This window comes from Pollicipes pollicipes, unplaced genomic scaffold, assembly GCF_011947565.3.
Source record: "Pollicipes pollicipes isolate AB1234 unplaced genomic scaffold, Ppol_2.1 Scaffold_4881;HRSCAF=5763_pilon_pilon_pilon, whole genome shotgun sequence".
NCBI classification, from domain to species: domain Eukaryota; kingdom Metazoa; phylum Arthropoda; class Thecostraca; order Pollicipedomorpha; family Pollicipedidae; genus Pollicipes; species Pollicipes pollicipes.
In genome coordinates, this window is record NW_023596576.1 from 24,067,442 (window position 1) to 24,087,271 (window position 19,830).

Sequence of the window (19,830 nt, forward strand, 5' to 3'; positions counted from 1 at the left end):
ACCGAGACACCTACACACAACAGACAGCGGGGACCCAGACACCCACACACGTCCGGTTCCACACACGGGCTTCCAGGAGATTGCACAGACGGAGGCAGCCGGCAGGAATCGGAGCCCACACGTAGGCAGCCAGCTTCCGCGTACGCCTTCAGGTGCTGTGAGTGCTCAACGTTTCATCGGATCCTTTGTACTCAAATAATTATTCCAATTTGTTCATATACCGATGTTAAATGAAGATGAATATCATAATACAATTGGACTCAGTATTGGGATGCAAGTTAATTATGCATCTATTTGAATCCTGCTGGCGTATACAGACCATTCGATGCTTGACATCGAAAACTGATACCAGTGGGGCGTCAGCTGACCACTGAGGACGGCAGCTGGTGGGCCGACTGGCTCGTGTTGGCCAACGCACTGACCACAGATGCAGATGCGCAGCTGCGCCGCACACGCAGGGTGGTCTGACTCAAAGCCAAACCCCATAGGCAGGCAGCCAGCTCCTGCAGACGGGCCATTATCCAGAGACTGCTATGCCCCCCGCCCCCCCCCCTCCCCCCCCCCCCTCTCCATTCACCCCAACCCCACCCGTCCGCCAGCACTGAATACCGGCTCGATGCTCCAACTGTCATACGGAAACCAACGTCCGAGCGCATTCAAAAAGGTATAGGCTTGTCTCCTACCTGAGCTGTTACAACAGTAAGGTCGGGCCAAGCTGGTCTCAAGTTCGAATGCTGGTTATTCGACCGCTTCCGAAGTGGCGGTAAAAGAAAAAGTGATCAAAGCTCAACGCTCATAGGTGTCTACCAAACAGCAAGGCACAATACAAATTGTGGCATCTACATTGTTTCCAAACTTTAAAAATGAAACCCAATTATAGCATCACCTTATATATTTACGACCTTCATTGGCACTAAGTGTGTGAGGTGGTGGGCACCGGATCGGTACAACGCGCACCGGCGCACCGACCTACCTCATCGTGATGATTAGAGTACTTCCAGGGTGGTCATCTTCAACACCCAGCTAATCTCCTCTTTCGATGGGATTCAAAGACTAGTTCACACCTTCCTCGGTAGACGTTCTACTTCAGGACGCACCAGAAGTATTCTGGCGTCGAAGCCGAGGCACTTTAGGAGAATATATTCGCCGTCGGAATGCCCACCTCTGACAGACCAAAGTTTTTCCTCGAGGCATTGATCTCGGTAGATGTGCTCACCAACATTGGCATGACTTGGGAGCATTACAGGCACGGACACACCTTTCGGCAGAATGACGATCCATGCCACCAGTCCCCTCGGGTACTTCCCCGCAGGGCGATCTGTCACCTGGAATATCCCCGTATGGTCCAATATAGAAACTGCTGTTTCCGGGCACATGGTTTCCAGAAAACGGGAAGTAAACTTTCTCATCCATCATGGTGTTCAAGTTCTGGTTGATACACATGATACCACGAGCAAGCTTGGGAATCCGCGGTTTTTGGAGCCTGTTCTGACCGCCGGAAACCTCGGGCGACTTACGCCTTTTCTATATCATAGCCCTTCATCCTCGATTGTTTTTTTCGGCGCAAGATCTGCTCATAGTTCAATATGCAAAGCATAGCCAAAAGGCGAACTGATACACCGACCTTCTGAGTGACCGCCTCCGCGAGTGAGTCGCCTTTCCCTGGCTCATCTGGGGGCGTAATGGCCGGTTGGTTAAAAGGCGAACTGATACACCGACCTTCTGAGTGACCGCCTCCGCGAGTGAGTCGCCTTTCCCTGGCTCATCTGGGGGCGTAATGGCCGGTTGGTTAAAAGGCGAACTGATGCACCGACCTTCTGAGTGACCGCCTCCGCGAGTGAGTCGCCTTTCCCTGGCTCATCTGGGGGCGTAATGGCCGGTTGGTTAAAAGGCGAACTGATACACCGACCTTCTGAGTGACCGCCTCCGCGAGTGAGTCGCCTTTCCCTGGCTCATCTGGGGGCGTAATGGCCGGTTGGTTAGCGCGTCGGACCGTTATGTGGAGGCCGGGTTCGAAGCTCGGTTGCGCTGTGGCCCCTGAGCGCTTATATGGCTAAGGCAGTCGCTGGCGCTCCATAAAAGGGACGTGACGAGGTGCGTCGAGGTTCGTTTTTAAATGGGCCCACCTCTTGCCCTATCCTGTTCCTTTCTATTGCCCCTTTCCCACGGTGCTGGGCATGCCTCTTCGTGTCGATTTTCTCAACATGCGATGTGCAGGTGACCGCGGGATGCCAAACCGGTCGGGGACATTGAGGAATTCAGCTTTGGATACCAGGCGACTTTCTTCCTTTACCTTGCTCACCATGTCTCTGCCTTCTCGCTTGCTTAAAGAATCCATGCTGTAAAGTGGTGCTTCGCACCAACTTGACATCTAGCGCACGCAGACAAAAGCACTTTCAAGTTCACGTAAAAAGTTTTAGCAGTTACTGGGGCAACGACTTTGGTAAGCAGTGCCCCGGACTCTTCTGCTCATACTTTGTGAACACCTTTAATGCCAGTATTTTTTAGCACCCTATGACGAAAGCCGAGCCCAAACCTCCCGGTATCAGTAAGTTAGCAATGATCGGTAATACCAATTATTGGTTATTTCCTCCTGTTCGTCTAGTACCACCACCCCCGGGTGTCAGTAGAGAGGCGCCTCACCCCTGGTCCGCTTCCCCAGGTGGCCTGGCTGCACCTGGAGCGCCAGTCACTGATCTCGATAGGAGAGAGGCTCATCACCCAGCTGGCACAGTTCTCCGTGCATCACGACCGGTACAAGACCTGGATGCTGAAGATCCGCAACGTCAAGAAGGAGGACGGCGGCGTGTACATGTGCCAAGTGAACACGGAGCCCATGCTGAAGCAGGAGGGCTTCGTCACAGTGGTTGGTGAGTAGCTGAATCCCCTGCTCACCCAACTGCCTAGCTTCAGCTTGGCTCAAATGGGCTTCTCTGTGGAAGATGTTACTCAACTATGATGTGTGTAAAGTGATGCATTTGGGTAGTTTTCGCAGTGAGAACGATACCTATAAAATGGGAGACCGGGATATAGACCAGATCGAAGTAGAGAAGGATTCAGGAGTTATAATTTCTAGGGATTTAAAGGCCAAAAACAATGAGTTGTTGCTAGGAGCAGGGCAATTCGGATGTTGGGATTCATGAACAGGAACGTCCATTACAAGAGTAGGAATGTTGTCAAAAAGCTATGTCAGACGACAGCTTATGTCAGACATAAGCTATATTATATCTGACATATACATTATACATTATATCTGATTATACATTATACATTATATTTTATATTAGATTATATTATAGATTATATTACATAGATTATATATATAGATTATATTATATTAGATTATAGATTATACATTATATCTGACATAAGCTAGCTAAGCTAGCTTATGTCAGACGACACTTCGAGCCTTGTGTACAGACTTGGTCACTATGCTTCCAAAAAGATATAGGTAGGCAGAAAGAGTACAGCTAAAAGCAACTAGGATGATTAATGGGATTGGCGACATAAAATATAAGGATAGGCTTATTGCCTTGAATTTGTATTCACTGAAATATCATAGACTTAGAGGAGATGTAATAGAGATGTTCAAGATTATGAAAGGGATAAACAAGATAGGTCTACATGGAGCACTGGTAATTAGCCCCAGACGTGGAGGAAACCAGTTTTATTTAGCAAAAGGTAATAGTAGAACTATGGAGAGGCACATGTCATTTAGCCAAAGAGTGGTGAGCCATCAAACCATTGGTTCGAGACACCTCCACGCAAATAAAGGTATATGATTATGCAAACAGTATGAAAATTATCGTCAAAGTTTCAATATTTGCGCCAGCCAAACCGCCAATACCGACCACGGGAATGGTTGCCGCAATTTTACTGCCTGGGCGGACGGTTTTTTAAGCCATGTACCTTGCATGTGCCTTATCGACGCCCTCATTGTCGGAAACTGAATCCCGTCGTGTCATCAATCACGTCTCCATCATTATTCGCTACCTTCAAACCCCCATAGCTGTGAATGAACCACGTACCGAACCACAGCGTCACCAGCTCGAGCTTCTCCGCCGAGCGATTTCAGTCTCGTCTGCGTCGCGGAGCGTGCGGTGTCTCGGTCGGCTCTCAACAGGCCGACCACGGCGGCGCTGGGGGCCGGCCACAACAACACACCCATCTGGCGTGGCCGGCCGGTGCGTGTCGCCGTGCTGTGGGCCCGCCGGAATCGCGATGGGGCGTCGGAAGGCGGCGCGGCGAGGCGGCGCCGCGGTTTGTTTACCGCCACCGCCGCCGCCGCCGCCGCCGCCACCCTGCCTGCAATATGCATCATCAATCCATCTCCCTCCCGACCGCAGGAATTCTAAATCCAGATCAGCGCTTGCGTGCAGTTTATGGCCGGCACCAATGACCCTAATTGAAACACATGTCCGGCCGCCTAGGGTCCGAGCAGCGCCGCACGAGCCGGCCAGCCGTTTTTTTGCGAATAGCGTGACATCTGGAAAGTGGTTGCTGTCAGCGAGTGGTTCAAGAGACGTAGGCGCTTACAGAGAGCTTTTTTGGAGGGGAGGATGAAGAGAGGTATTGCTAGGCGATGTTCTTGACCGCATGCGGTCTTATTTTTCAAATGCACTTCCCATTGTTGCCCTACCCCTTCCCTCACTTGTTCCCTGTCTTGGCCACCTTCTATTCTCCCCTCTCGTTTCCCATGTTGACTTTCCCCCCTTTCCCTCTCCATTTCGCCTGCTCTTCCCCTCACCCCCTCTTGCCTACCCTTTTGCCTGTTGCTCTCTGCTTGTGGTTTGCCTGCTTTGCCGTCTCCCCTCCCCCCCCCCCCTCTCTCTCTCTCTCTCCCCGAGTACGACACACGGCAGATTCCGAGCGATCCCACAAGAACATTGACCATGGACCGGCAGTTATGATTGGTCCATCGCTGCCGAGGCGAGCAAACCCTTGGTTTTAATATCGCTACAGCCTCCCAGTGTCGGATCAATATGGCCCCGAACGGATCGCCACGCTGGCGCAAGTGAAGCCGGTAATCCCGGAGTAGTCGCCAGTTGTCGCTGGGAAGCACCGTCCGGCCAGGGTACGCTGTAACCTGCCGGATAACGAGGGCTGGCGCGCGCGCCCGAGCTCCCAGCGGGGAATAGCCTCTGCCCCGCACTGCACGGCCGACAGGCGACCGTGTTGACGGCGCTGGTAGGATCGATCGCCGGTAGTGACAGTATCTGGCCCCATCAGTTGAGCATCTGCTGACTGGCATTACGTTGACGTGATGCTGTCAGCTGTCCGAATTCTGTGCCCTTGACTAGAACACGTATGGCCGTCCATACAAAGAACAGCCGATTCGAAGTACGCTAACCTGACGTGCCTGTCCATAGTATCCCAGCTCGCCGATGGCATTCTCCCTCCGGCATCAGCTGTCGGCACTCACCAGTCGGCCTCCCGAGCCGACGGTCGGTCACCAGTCGGCCTCCCGAGCCGACGGTCGGCGGTGCGTGCCCGCAGTCAGCGCTGCTCCGGGCCTGCCGCAGGGACTGCTGGAGCCGGCGACGCCCGGCGCCGCCGCCCGGCACCCCGGGCCTGAAATGTAGCTCGTCCTAGGCGCCAGCGGGCCTTAGCTGGCCCCGCGGCAGCTGTTCGTGCCAACTGCGGCTTTATATATCTACGGTCTAATTGTCCGGCAGTCAAAGTTCACCCGGGATGAATTTTTCTAACGACTACAAAGGGCATTGGCATAGCGAACTGCCCCTGAGTCGAGGGGACTTGTAGTGTGAGTTATTCACCACTTTTCCACAACAATGGGCCAATCTCAATGATAAAGTGCTTTGCGTTAGATTACAGAAATCCAGCTGCTCAGGAAGGATTGTGATGTTGGTCCGCTCACTCGGTGGTTTTCGGAAAATATTGTGCGCGTCAGGCGTTTTGTAAAAATGTGTGGCTGAGATTTGAGCCCGTTAACTCAAGATCTGCAATGATGTCAGACGATAAACTCGTTTTGAATGGTCTTCTTGACTCGATGAAAGTTCAGCCTTTGACATGGTCACGTTTACAAGTGAATGAAAATCGCCCAGTGGGTTCTTGGTGACGATGAAATCGGCGATTTGTCTGGCCATTTGTTAAGTTCGAACTTACCTTTAAGTTTTTGTCAATGCTGATTCACAACTTTCGGCTGAATTGTCACCTAGGTCATGTTTTCGACGGGACGTGTGCTGGGTACCGGCTGGCTGGGGCGAATTATTGAGCAAAACGTACTGCCAGGTCTCATCTCCCCAACAATGCGGGACGGAATCAGCTGGGCTGTGTGACGGCCTAATGAGCCCACTAATCGCCGAGCTACGCTACATAAGCGGCTCTACTGCTCGTGACGGCTAACAAAGAAATGGTTTTAGTTATAAAAGCCCGCGACTTCATCACTGCACGCTAATCCAGTCTCTGCTCGCTCGCCGCTCATTTTAGGCGGAATAATGTGTTACTTCAATGTATTCACCCCACCCTCATCTCAGTGAGCCGAATTGTGCGCTTAGACAATGCGGTATGTGTCGCTAAATTGCCAGACCGTGCATGCAAATTGCATGGTCCTTCCACGCGTAACTCAGCTCGGGCTGTATTTTCGATGTTCCGTGAACCGCCACAGTTGTGAAGTAGACCATCGATTCGTGATTATCCGGCGCAATACGGTACGATCCAGTACGAGCCGGTACGAGTCGGTCCGATTTGGTACGAACCGGTATGATTCGACACTTTCCGGTATGTTCCAGCAAGATCAGCCACGATCCGCCCTGCTCCGGGTCCGGCCCGACACCAAACAGCCTCGTGCTGTCTGTGGTCCGGTTAGAGTGGCAGCCTCGGGCAGCTCGCGCCGCCTGACTGTAACCTTTGACCTTGGCTGCCCCACGGGGGTGTTCACAAGGCACCGTCAGCTGCAGGCGTCATTGCCAGTCCTGTCAACGGACGTCCTAGGGAGAGGGAGTTCGGGGTGAGAGAACGCTTAGTGCGCAATGTCTGATGGATGCGTAACAAACAGCTCATGCATGGGTGAACCACGCACATAAACTCCTGACAAATTATACAACGGTGTTGTGTGGCACATGTAACTAAACGTAGCCCTTGCAATGGGCTGCTTCCGTACGAGAACGTCTTAATACGATAGGATTCTGGCCGGAAATTTGCACACCAAAATGTAACACTATGTCGTTCATATTCTACTATTCCAGGCTGAGCAGACGGCGTTCTACTTTTGGCTTCTCCGAAATGTTCTTGGTTGGTCAAGAAAAAGTACTTCATGGGGATGATGCTCACTTATGTCTGTGATGGAATCGAGATCCACTCGGCTTTTGTAAACAATTTGAACCAATAAGACGCCTCGTCTTGTAGCAAATAAAACATGATGGCACAGTTTGGATGCCGTTATGATTTTTCAGCAATAGCGAAAGACGTTCGCAGTTAGGTGAAGATGCCACGTGCCATCATTTTCACGGATATGGTTTTTGATGGCAGATCATCTGGGCAGGGTTGCCTCAACGAGGGTGACCCCAGCCACTGTGACAAGACTCCTTGACATGCGGGCTCACTGACCGTGCCGAGCCCTATCGTCCCAAGCCACTGTGAGAGCGCTCTTACAAAAGGGATGCACGGCACTCGTCTAAGCGCGCCCGTTTTAGTGGCGCTCTGGTATAGACGTAACCGCGCCTTGAATGCTTGTGGGTGTATTTCTGTTTGGAGTCATTTGATGTGGCCAAAACGCAGGATTAATCCCATGCACCCAAACCTTATTCTGGTCTAGATCCAGCTCCCCCCATTGGTGGTTAGATCAGTGAGTGATAGCGAATGCAGCGGTCACATAAACGCTTAGAGGTCATGGCGTCAGTTGACCGCCGGCCTCCCATCCAGTACTTCATGCTGCGAACCTCCGGGCTATTTGGTCCACCTGTCATTGTGTTCATGGCGCAAAATGGCGGATGTTAGATGAGACAAGCGGTCGACCAATGGAAGAGACGGCAAAATCTCGGAACGCTGTCGGGATGCTTGGTCTGCCTCTGCCCTGATGTTAGTATCATGCAGGTCGGATCCGTCACCGCCTAACGTTGCGTGGTGTAATGCTTTGACTGGGCTCACGTCGAATTTTAGCTCAATGATTCAACGTGGCTGCTTTACGCTATCCGCGGTGACCGTAGGCTAAGGTTAGATCGGATGCGCATTACCAAAAGGGTATTTATTTGCTGTATGTTTTGCATCAAGCTTACCAGATCAAGCTGAAACTCCTAATACATCCTTCAAAACTTCAGATCACCTGGCATATTGGCGTTTTTACGCTTTTCTTCGGCTGCATCGCCATGACTAAAACGCTTGGATAATGGAAATACTACTACGAGGTATTTGTTTCCCAATGGGCCCGTGAGAGGCCCAAAAGTTTGCCGGATCATTACAGCGTACAGATACTGTTTGTTGCAAAAGGAAAGCGCCCAATGGATCGAGAGAGCATGCTGCAACTTTCCGCATGTTCGATTAGAGATAGATTGCTTTGCCAGGCCCGAACTCGTTAACTCTCCAAGGAGCTATTTTTAGCTGCGCGTCACTGGCGAGGGTGGCGACAGTTACATCTTTGTCTTTGCTCCCAACTTAGCCACGTTCACCACATCATCGGGCTGGCGGACTTGAAGGTTGACTGCCTGAATTGCCCAGGGGTACAGGTGCCTGATAAATCCAGCAAGGTTTTGTTTGACCTCTTACGACGAGCCACTTACCTTCCAGATCAGGTATCTGTGTTGCTCGAATGCCAAAAGCGCTGAACGTCGACTTTCCGGAGCCTATAGCGGCATTTCTGGCCGAATGGTCAGAGCATCGTGTTTTGAATCCGAATAAGCGTGACAAAGTGATTTGGGATCGATATGAAGTCAGTCAGCGTCACTGTGGCTCGTTCAGCCTGCTTGACATTGAAAGGATCGTGGCGTCACAAAAGGGACCTATATGCCACCAATGTTTGATGACTGTGCATTATAAACCTGCCACACATTGCAATAAATAGAGAAAAAAACAGCACTCCTCGTAACTTTGCTCTCCAGGCCTTTCAGAATGGCGCGGGATTTTCATCGCCTGTTAACAACAGTGACTAAGCTTGTTGACAAGCACATGCAACAAATGCACTGATTTATCTCAGAACACTGTACGGCGCTGCAGCATCGATTTTCCCGTCATTTCACAAATGTTTGCTTGCGGGTCTCAAGAATATAGCTCAAACATCGCTAACGCCGGCGCCCGCCGCTCGGCGAGCTCTCCTGAACACGCTGACCGCGCGGCAGCGGTGTGCGTTAGCCATCTGGCGGCCGGCAGTGACGTTGTCGTCTGGCCCTCAGTGCCGCCCAACATCGTCGACTCGAAGAGCAGCCCATCGGAGGTGGCCGTGCACGAGGGCAACAGCGTGCGCCTGGCCTGCCACGCTGACGGCCAGCCGCCTCCGGCGATCTCCTGGAAGCGCGAGGACAACGGGCCCATCTTTGTCAACAGGCCCGGTGAGTCGAGACGACAACAGCCTGGCTGCCGGGCGCCGGCCAGCGTGTCGGTCGGCTCACGTGCTCCCCCCCCCCCCCCCCCACACTGCAGAGGTCGTTATTCAATCGGCGTCGGGGTGGCGCGAAATGAAGAGATTCCGCGTGCGCAAGCGGCCGGCCGGCTGACAGGCCGGTGGTGGTCGACAACAGCCGCGCTTCAAAACAGTCACATTAAACGCTGTTAATCTTGTTTAATGGCGCCTTGGAGAACAGGCGGCGGCCGCTGGCGCGCCACGCTCGGCCTTGTTGCAACAGCCTGCCGTTTTGTTTCCGAGTCTGCGGCTGACTCCCGCGCCCGGACCGAGTTGGTGCGGTGTGTAAACATCTCCTGCGGCCGGGAGCGCGCAATAACGGCCAGCCAGCTTTTTCTCGAGTTTAACTAGAGCAGCTGCAGCTTCTAAATTGATTCTAATGGCACGCCGAGTGGGAGGGGCGCGGCAACTTGACACGGTCCGGTCAACTCAGTTATGTTCCGTGGCGATAATTGCCCGGGCGATGTGCCTCAGCAGCTCGGTCAGCACATATTCTGAAAACTCCAGCACTTTCACTGGAAATTCTACCGCAAATTGCGGTGCGTTGCCCACCAAAGCGATCTTGGAAACGGCGTCGCTGCTATTCTGGTGGATGCGTATCAAAGCGTACAAACCCTCCTGTAATATCGCTTTCATTTAGGAACCGGGTCGTGTCTCTCCCCAAACCGGGTTACGCAAGCCGAGATCACTTCCGATGCGCCGTGAGTGTGCCTTTTTCCGGCTGCTCTCTGCTGGAGTTATTCGCGGCCCGCCACGGGACCCGTTCGATCAGCATGCGGCGTCCAGGCTCTCGGGGCCGGCCCGGCTTCTGAAGCTCACGGGCCGGCTGCCGTCAGCCAGTTCTTCCCGGATGGCTTTAAGGGACTCACAGGATTTCAATGAAATCGTCAGGTTAGACATTCAAGACCTTGCGCCAATCTCGTACAAAATTGGACGGAAATTAGGGTGTTTCCTCCCCGAAAAAGTCAAGCTGAAATGTTCCATGGGTTGTGAGGATGAGGATATGGGTAACAGGTAAGAATGGAAAAATGGGTGCAGAAAACTGCACGTCGACGGCGTTGCAAGGCAAAATGCTCGCACAGGTGGAAATCTGGAAGGCTAAGGTAATAGTTTACGCTTGCTGTATTAAATAACTTGTATCAAGCGAGATAGTTCGCAACCCCGCTAAATCGTGATTTTCCTCTATCCTGTTTCGGTGTGTTAACAATACATATGTTATGCCTGTCAGCACCATGCCTAGCTCAGTGCATATTCACATATACAATTTAGCGAAAAGTCAGTCTGCGCAGAGAAATGATGGTGTGCACCTAAAACACATCGCTACGATAAAAAGCACCAGATGTCACTCTCCATGGGACTCCTTATGACTTACGATGAAGGAATGCACCTCTTTGAACATGTGTTGGGAGCGAACCGTCGGCGAGCCTGTGCTTGATACCTTGACTTTCATCCCAGTTCTGCTGCTCAGAGATTTTTTGACGGGACCTCTGCTGTCGTGAACAGATGTGTGTTTGATTCAAGATGAGTAAATACACGATTAATTAATGACATCAGTTTTGGTGGGCCACAACTGAATCGATTCTTTCGCATACACATCAAATATGAACCACGATTTGAATCATTGCTAGTAAAGAGTGACTGGCTATGAATCTAGCCAGCGTTGGCAATTTCAACCACCGAAATTGATGAGCTTGCAATGGTTTGCAGTTTTGACAAATGTTGCCGGACAAGCGAAACGAAAAGTAATATTTGAGATGGGTAATGATAACAATTCATAGGTCTACATGCGTGTTTAAACGCCCAAAACGGGAGTATCTATGGTTTGGCCACGGTAGCTGGTGTTATAACGTGTGCAGCTCCGAACAAACTGACCCATAATTCGGCCATAAGTTTGTCCATTTTTTCCTCCGTTAGTACATGTTAGCCTCATCCAATCCGTTGCAACGCTAGTTCCACGTGGTCTGGACCCTCTTTTGACCAGTATTTGTCAGCTTTTTTACAAGATGATAATTTTGCTCTTGTCATGCTAATTGCATGGGGCAGGCGAATCATGGGGATAGGTACATTCGAATAATACGGGAAGAACATGTATGACCAAACAGCTGACCTGCAAAAAACTAACAACTTGCGCAGTGCAACATTTAGATAAATGCGCTTTTTATCGCTGACGATTGCGTGAATCTGCAATCAGATGTCCCGCCACTGATGTAGAACTTGTTTGTCGTTGTCAAGTAAGACGCTCACGACCCACAGCCTAGCTCGTAATCAGGAACGTCATTTTGAGAATGTCACCCATCTTTGGATACTTGTTTGATTATTCGATTTATTAGCGCCTCTACGATTGTGGCTATTTGGGGAGAATTTGGCTTCCTGAACACAATCTTCATGTGCCCTTTGTCGGCAGCCTCCTGGAAACTAATTTTGATCGGCTAATCCGGTGAGAATCAGTCTCCTCCGAGCTTCTGAGCTTGAACTCGACGCCTGAGATCGTTCTTTAGCTAATGATTGATGTGTGAGGGTGTGCCGAGTGCAAAGGTCATCTAACGCCCAAAAGCCAGGCCGTCCGGAAAGGACTGCCTTAACACCCCAGGGTACCCCCTTAACGCTTTAAAGAGTGTCGCCGCTGCTCCTAATCATACACCAGGATCTGCTGACGTCAGTCCTTTGACTCTTGGCCGGTGCAGCCGGTGTCATAAATTACACCAACTTCTCTGACTTCACTTTTTGCATGTGGGAGGTGACGAAGCCTGCTCTCGCTATTCAAGTTTGGGGCCGACCTCTTATGGACCCGAGAGCACTCATCGACCGTGGTGTCGGCCAGCTAATGGGAGCCGGCCCGTCCACTCAGAGCCGTCCCTTTTTCCCGCGCTGCGCACTGCATTTGACGGGCAGCTTTCCCGGCAGAGAGGAGGCACAACGGCTCGACGCTGGCCCTCCAGCAGGTCAACAGGAAGGCCATGGGGGCGTACCTCTGCATCGCCAACAACGGCGTCCCTCCGTCGCCCAGCAAAATGATCACACTGAAGGTGGAGTGTGAGTAAGCGCGCGTGGTGGCCGGTCGGGGTGTCGGGGAAGGCTGTGGACTTGTTCGCCGAGGCGCGACTCGCCTGCAATAGGTGGTAGCGTCCCGTGATTAACCTCTGGTGACCCGGTGCATTCTCCCGTCTCCCAGGCAATGGTGCACGCGGCGCTCCCCTGGCCCGACGGCGGTCCGTGACAGCTGTGGCGTGTGTGGCCTCTGCTGATCTCGGGTGCGCTCGAGTGTTCCTCCTCTCACCACTAGTCGCCGTACCGGGCGCCGTGTTCTCTCACCTGACCTCACCTGACCTCGCCTGACCTCGGCTGACCTCGGGTGCGCTCGAGTGTTCCTCCTCTCACCACTAGTCGCCGTACCGGGCGCCGTGCTCTCTCACCTGACCTCGCCTGACCTCGGCTGACCTCGCCGTGTGGCCGGCCCGGCAGTCGCGCCCTCCATCCGCGTGGAGACGCAGCTGCACGGCGCACCGCTGGGCACCTCCGTTCAGATGACCTGCCACTCGGAGGCTCAACCGCGCGCCATCCACTACTGGATGCACCGCGACAACATCCTGTTGCACACGCCCGCCAAGTACCACATCGACGAGCTGGTGGATGGCTTCAGGACCACGTGAGTGGCCGGTGGCGGGCCGGGCCTTCCTGTGCGTCGAGCCTGGGCTGCGTAAGCACTACTCATGTGGTCACCACTGCCCTAATGTGGTGGGCCTCCCCAAGTTGGGTGACCCAATAGGTGCTCGGGTAGGCTGACGGACTAGAGAAAAACCAGTGATGCGCCGGTGGTGTTACGGAAGAGTGTTGTCCAAATGAGTTCGTCGAGCCGTTACGGAGGGGTCTCTGGGGACAAAAATACAGTCCTTTTAATGGTGTGTTCTGCTTTTATCAAACCGCAGTCTTGCAGAGAGAAACCCGAGCTCAAGACGACAGATTCTGTTTCACCGTCGCGCTGAAGCGCCAGTCCGCCGTCCTCCCATCGCCGACTCACGCTTCACGCTTGTCTCGTGCGATTTCAGGATGCATCTGACGGTGCACGATCTCCGTGAGCCCGATTTTGACATGTATAGGTGTGTTTCGAAGAACTCGTTCGGCGAGGCCGAAGGGACAATACAGATATATGGTAAGAATTAACAACAGTTGCACGAGCATGTGTATGCTGCAAAGATTTCACGCTGCAGTTGCTCACGCCCTAAAGAAAAGCCACTTGACAATTGAAAAGTGGCTTAAAAATTGGTTTGCTTTTTGCGACCAGCTTACTCACAAACTGTCAACGTATATGTATATGTTATTCTGTATGTGTTCTTTCTTTCCTTAACTTTTTACTTGGCTTCCTTTCGCTCTCTTTTCCATAGCTTTTAACTTAGCTCTTCTTAACCTCCGAACCTAGGACCTCGCAATCTACATCATATACGCGAAAAAAGCGCTCAAAACGGTGACTACTCCTCTAAAGCACGCAACACACAGAGCCCTCTCACTCACGCCACACCGTGCCCGATGCATGATCCCCGAGTGCGTCGCGGCCCGTCGGTGGTGAGCTCCCCTCTCCGTCCGGCCGTCGGAGAGGCCCCTCCGAGGGCGGCGGCCGCCCTCCGCCCCAGCGTCCGATCTACCCCCCCCCCTCGGCACCCCCGCCGGCCAGTGGCGTGACCCGCGGCCGCGAGCAAATCTCGCCGCTCATCTATCTGCCTCTTGCTGCCTCATTTCTCGCGCTGCTACATTTATTTCCCCATCGCCCTGGCGGCGGGCGGGCGAGGAACCTGCCGGCGATTAGATTGGCGTTCAGGTTGTGGCGCTGCCTCCCGCGAGAGGTGACCGGGCCCCCGGGGCGCTGTTACTACCGCCGCGCGAGCACCGTTTTTCCCCACCTCATTCCGTATGCATTCTGGATCGGCCGGGGAGTTGCCGGCGATGGAAAATCGTCCGGCGGAATGGGGCAGCGAAATATATGCCGCCATAATTTAGCAATGATAGGGCAGGGACGCGGGATCTTTGAGGTAGTCACGCGGGTACCGTTCGTTACGTAACGGTGAGGAGCGTGGGCTTCAGAACAAAACTGGTAATGGTAGATCGAGCACTGGTTTGAAATAAACAGGATACAAAGGGTAAAATTGTGACAAAAGAGAAGGGTTGGCGAGCGAGGAGGGAGAGCCTGAGGAACAGACCTCCGTGTAGCAGAACCGACTAGAACCGACTATATACTGCTATCGGCATATCACTTAAGACTTTGATAGCTACCGTAGACTAGTTGCTGTCAAATATCCTGCGTTCACAACACGAGCGACCAAAGCTTAGACAACATTGGTTGTTGTTTATGCTCGACGGCCTCCTCTAAATGCTTCGCAGTCAGGCAGCATGTCATCCATGCGTCATGCTTGTGGGGTAGGCCAGGGCAGGGGACTCGAGAACGCTCTATGTGCCAGCCATTCCTAGGGTCCGTCCGTCCATCCGTCCTCCGATCCATCGCTGCGCCGCTGCGTCGCTCCGTCGGCCGTCCGTCCGTCCGTCCTCCGGTCCATCGCTGCATCGCTGCGTCGCTCCGTCGGCCGGCCGGCCGTTCGTCGCAGCGTCGGTGCGACATCGACACCGACACGGGTGGCGGCGCGGCAGCCCGTCATTAGTGCCGGTCATTTATAACGCGGCCCGCAGGGCGGTGGGCCCGCCGCCCAGCAAGAAGCTACACCAATACCGCTCTTGATACCGCTCGCACGCCCTGTTAATTAAGCGGAGAGGTGACGAATGCACCGCCGCTTGTATGTGAAATGGGACATGGAGATTGGACGGGCGCCGGAGAGTGATGCGCGTCGGGTAATGGGCCGAGGCGGCTTCAGCGCGTCCGATCGAGACTTCAGGGGACCGCGGAGGCGGCGGGCGAGACTTCAGGGGACCGCGGAGGCGGCGGGCGACGGCGTAGGGCGCGCGTGGAGCGAGTACACGCATGCGGCCGAGCGCATGAACATAGCGAACATGAGGACAGACGCCGCCCAGGCTCCGTCATCCCCCGGAATGAAGATCACAGTATTCGCTTAAAACAGGCGTTACACGTGTACCAACATTTCCTCGAGATAGATATCACGTGGGCTCCACCAAACCCCGGCACAGACATCATTTAGGCTCCACCCTCCTATCACACGGACTCACCACCACCCAGCTGGACATTCACGAGCTCCTCCATCCCCCCGGCACAGACATCATTTAGGCTCCACCCTCCTATCACACGGACTCACCACCACCCAGCTGGACATTCACGAGCTCCTCCGTCCCCCCGGCACAGACATCATATAGGCTCCACCCTCCTATCACACGGACTCACCACCACCCAGCTGGACATTCACGAGCTCCTCCATCCCCCCGGCACAGACATCATACGGGCTCGCCATCCCTGTGAAAGACATCACGCGGGCTTCACCATCTCTCAGAACAGTCAGCATACATGCTCCACTATCTCCCAGAACAGACATCACATGTGTTCATTACCCCATTAGGACAGAGACCACACGGGCCCAGTCACCTCTTCGGGACAGACATCGCTTGACCTACACCATCATCTCGGGACGGACACCGCACGGACTCCAATACCCCATCGGAACCAGACTTCACCTCGGTGCAGCCATCTCCTTAGAGGGGTCAGAACTCAAACTCTACTATCTCTTCAGAAGAGTTCTTGCGCCCAGAGCTCAGGAGCCGCGCGCATTCAGGAATCCACAGCTGGTGGGTGAGATTGAACGACTCAGATGGTGAGCTGTCGCCTCTGACCTGATTGATGCGTTCATTCGTGGGTTGATATGCGTGCCAGGCTTGATAAGACGGTCACGTGGTAGCATCACACCACGTGCTTGTATCTAATATATATATATATATATATATATATATATATATATATATATATATATATATATAATTCCACGGTGCAGACACGTTAACCACCTATCTACTTAATTTTGATGAACATTTAAGCACTCGTACGGACCATGCATACCAAAATGCTCATTTCTCTCCCCAGGAAAACGTACGGAGATACTACCATGTAGGTAACTCCGTTGCTTCTTCTCACATCATAGTATCGTCATCTAACCCGATTGAAAAGTAAAAAGAATAAATACGCAGAGCTCATTTAGTTTAACCCATTTTCTCTGTTTAGTGGCTCCTACTATCCAGCAGCCGCTGTCTCTTCGTTTTAACATCCTCCCTTTCTTTAAGATCTCGCGTTTATCGCACTGCGAGCGTTGCGAACTTCTCCGCATCTAGCTGAGCCGTATTTCTTAGTTACCGTCCATCTCACTGGACTCGCCAAGCTGGCCATGCCACCGTATGCATCCAGTCACAGACAGTGGGCTGGTTCACGAACTGCGTAGGGTGATCCTGACGATAAGCTTATGAACGCGTACTTGTTTATCTCCACGAACGCTATCGAGCCCGCGCCAATGCCAGGGGTGACCCACTCGGCGGTCCCCTCGGAGGAACTCGGGCTTCCCTGCCGGCGATAGCGCGCTGACAGCTATTTCCTGACCAGATTGATGGATGCCGCTGCTGCGTATCGATAATTTTTCCATTTGTCAGTGGGGGCACATCGATACGAGGACAAGTTGTTAGGTGCAAGTGGCAGACGCACAAAACAATGTCAATTATGAATGGTGTTTGCCACCGGCTCGGCCACCGCGTCGCCGGACGCAGGGACTCCGCGTCGGCTCGGCGCTAAGCATCCCATTAATATGCCGGGTGGCGGCGGTGTGTCGTCGGCCATCGGCCTGCTGTCACGTCCGGCAGCGGTACTGTGTTCTGACGCGTCCCTGTCGTCAGCGGCGGTGCTGTGTTCTGACGGTCCAATTCCGTCAGCGGCAGTGCTGTGTTCTGACGCGTCCCTGTCGTCAGCGGCGGTGCTGTGTTCTGACGCGTCCCTGTCGTCAGCGGCGGTACTGTGTCCTTACACGTCCCTGTCGTCAGCGGCGGTGCTGTGTTCTGACGCGCCCCTGTCGTTGGCGGCAGTGCTGTGTTCTGACGCGCCCCTGTCGTCAGCGGCGGTGCTGTGTTCTGACGGTCCAATGCCGTCAGCGGCAGTGCCATGTTCTGACGTTCCAATGTCGTCGGCGGCGTTGCTGTGTTCTGACGCGTCCCTGTCGTCAGCGGTGGTGCTGTGTTCAGACGCTCCAATGTCGTCAGCGGCGATGCTGTGTTCTGACGCGTCTCTATCGTCAGCGGCGGTGCTGTGTTCTGACGCACCCCTGTCGTCAGTGGCGGTGCTGTGTTCTGACGGTACAATGCCGTCAGCAGCGGTGCTGTGCTCTGACGCGTCCCTGTCGTCAGCGGCGGTACTGTGTTCTTACATGTCCCTGTTGTCAGCGGCGGTGCTGTGTTCTGACGCGCCCCTGTCGTCAGCGGCGGTACTGTGTCCTTACACGTCCCTGTCGTCAGCGGCGGTGCTGTGTTCTGACGGTCCAGTGCCGTCAGCGGCGTTGCTGTGTTCTGACGCTCCAATGTCGTCAGCGGCGATGCTGTGTTCTGACGCGTCCCTGTCGTCAGCGGCGGTGCTGTGTTCTGACGCGTGCCTGTCGTCAGTGGCGGTGCTGTGTCCTGACGCGTTCCTGTCGTCAGCGGCGCTGCTGTGTTCTGACGCGTCCCTGTCGTCACCGGCGGCGCTGTGTTCTGACGGTCCAATGCCGTCAGCGGCGGTGCTGCGTTCTGACGCGTCCCTGTCGTCAGCGGCGGTGCTGGGCTCTGACGCGTCCCTGTCGTCACCGGCGGTGCTTTGTTCTGACGCGTCCCTGTCGTCAGCGGCGTTGCTGTGTTCTGACGCGTCCCTGTCGTCAGCGGCGGTGCTGTGTTCTGACGCGCCCCTGTCGCCCGGCAGCCACGCGCGCGGCCGAGCGGCCACACACGGCGCCGCCGAGGCCGCCACCCGACCGCTGGCCCACGCGGCAGCAGTACAATCAAGATCCGCGACCCGATAGTCCAGGTGAGCGGAAATGTGACCGAGCTGGTCGCCACAGATAAAACGGTCGCCCTCCTGCGGCGCCGGGTCGGCCGGCGGGCCAACGCGGGCTTAGACCCGTCTGGCCTGCTGGCTGGCCTAGCACCGACTTCAGGCAACTACCGCGACCCAGGTAGCTTCTTTACCTTCTGCTGAACGGAGGTGTGGCTTCACTTCACCATCAAGACCTCTTCCAGTAGGGCTGTTCCTAGTTTGGTAGAGGTCACGTTTCATATCACGTAACACGGAGAGGGCGCTGGGAGCGTGTCTGGCCACCATTTGATAGGCCGTTGCGATCCACTGGCCGCGCGGCGGCTCTGGAACCGCACAGCCGAGTCAGATGGGGCCTCTTTCCACTGACTTTCACGGGCGTCGGCCTGACTTGGCATCGGACCACGCCGGCCTGCCCCGTCAGAGCATGCTCGCGCCGGCAGAGGCCGAGATTGCGAGATGGTTCGGCCGCACAGCATGCCGAGGATGGGACGTGGTCGGAACTGGGACATGAACCCACCTACGGGGTCATGTCCCAGTTCCGGCCTGAGACGTGACCCGGACCTTGACTTGATCCTAACTGGACCGCAGCTCCGCCATGACTCGGGCTGTGACGTGATCCGGACGCGGGTCAATGCGTGCTGCGACAAGCGCCAGCGAGTGACCTCAGCCCCGGCCGGCAGACGTTGGCGGCGCGGTCGCGGCGCCGGACGACCGTCTGCTGCCGTCGTCCGGCTGCGGCCCGCGGCGGCAGACCCTGGCCGCGGCGACGGCCGCCGTGCTGGCGGCGGCGGCGGCGGCGCGCCTCCTGAGGCCGCTCCAGGGACGGCCCTAGTCTCCAGAGAGGGCCCCAGATCCGGCGGCGGCGGCGGCGCGCCTCCTGCTCCAGGGGCGGTGCTAGGCTCGGCGCGGCGGGACGGGGCGGCCGCCTCAGCGGCTCTGTGGTCTGCTGCCGGGCAGGACAGGGGTGCTGAGGGAGACGTCGACAGCTGGTGATGGTGGTGTCCCCACGGCCGGGCGGCAGGCTGGACGATGCTGCCCGGCCCTGTTGGTTTGGAGGTGATGCTTTCCATTGTTGCAGTATGGGTGGTGTGGCGCGTGCGTGTGTTATCTTATCTTGGCTCGGTGTTCGGTGGTAGTTTGGGGGGGGGGGGGGCGGTGCAATGGAAACCAAAGACCTTGTTATTGGACTGGATTGCTTGTTGGTCGCTTTTTGGTCGGCGTGTTATTATTGTCGATGCGTAAGTTTTGGTCTGTTGTGTTCTGGCATGAC

At 54.6% G+C, this 19,830-nt stretch overlaps 1 protein-coding gene across 1 annotated transcript in view; it reads left to right on the forward strand.

The window, feature by feature from the left end:
• Positions 1 to 19,531, forward strand: part of LOC119100143 (lachesin) — a 52,267-nt gene extending 32,736 nt beyond the window's left edge. The window contains exons 3-10 of the mRNA XM_037223253.1: positions 2,663 to 2,870; positions 9,345 to 9,500; positions 12,476 to 12,604; positions 13,034 to 13,217; positions 13,618 to 13,721; positions 18,447 to 18,551; positions 19,241 to 19,261; positions 19,518 to 19,531. Of these exons, the coding sequence (XP_037079148.1) occupies positions 2,663 to 2,870; positions 9,345 to 9,500; positions 12,476 to 12,604; positions 13,034 to 13,217; positions 13,618 to 13,721; positions 18,447 to 18,551; positions 19,241 to 19,261; positions 19,518 to 19,531 (921 nt within the window). The remainder of the gene's footprint in view (positions 1 to 2,662; positions 2,871 to 9,344; positions 9,501 to 12,475; positions 12,605 to 13,033; positions 13,218 to 13,617; positions 13,722 to 18,446; positions 18,552 to 19,240; positions 19,262 to 19,517) is intronic.
• The last annotated feature ends 299 nt before the right edge of the window (positions 19,532 to 19,830 follow it).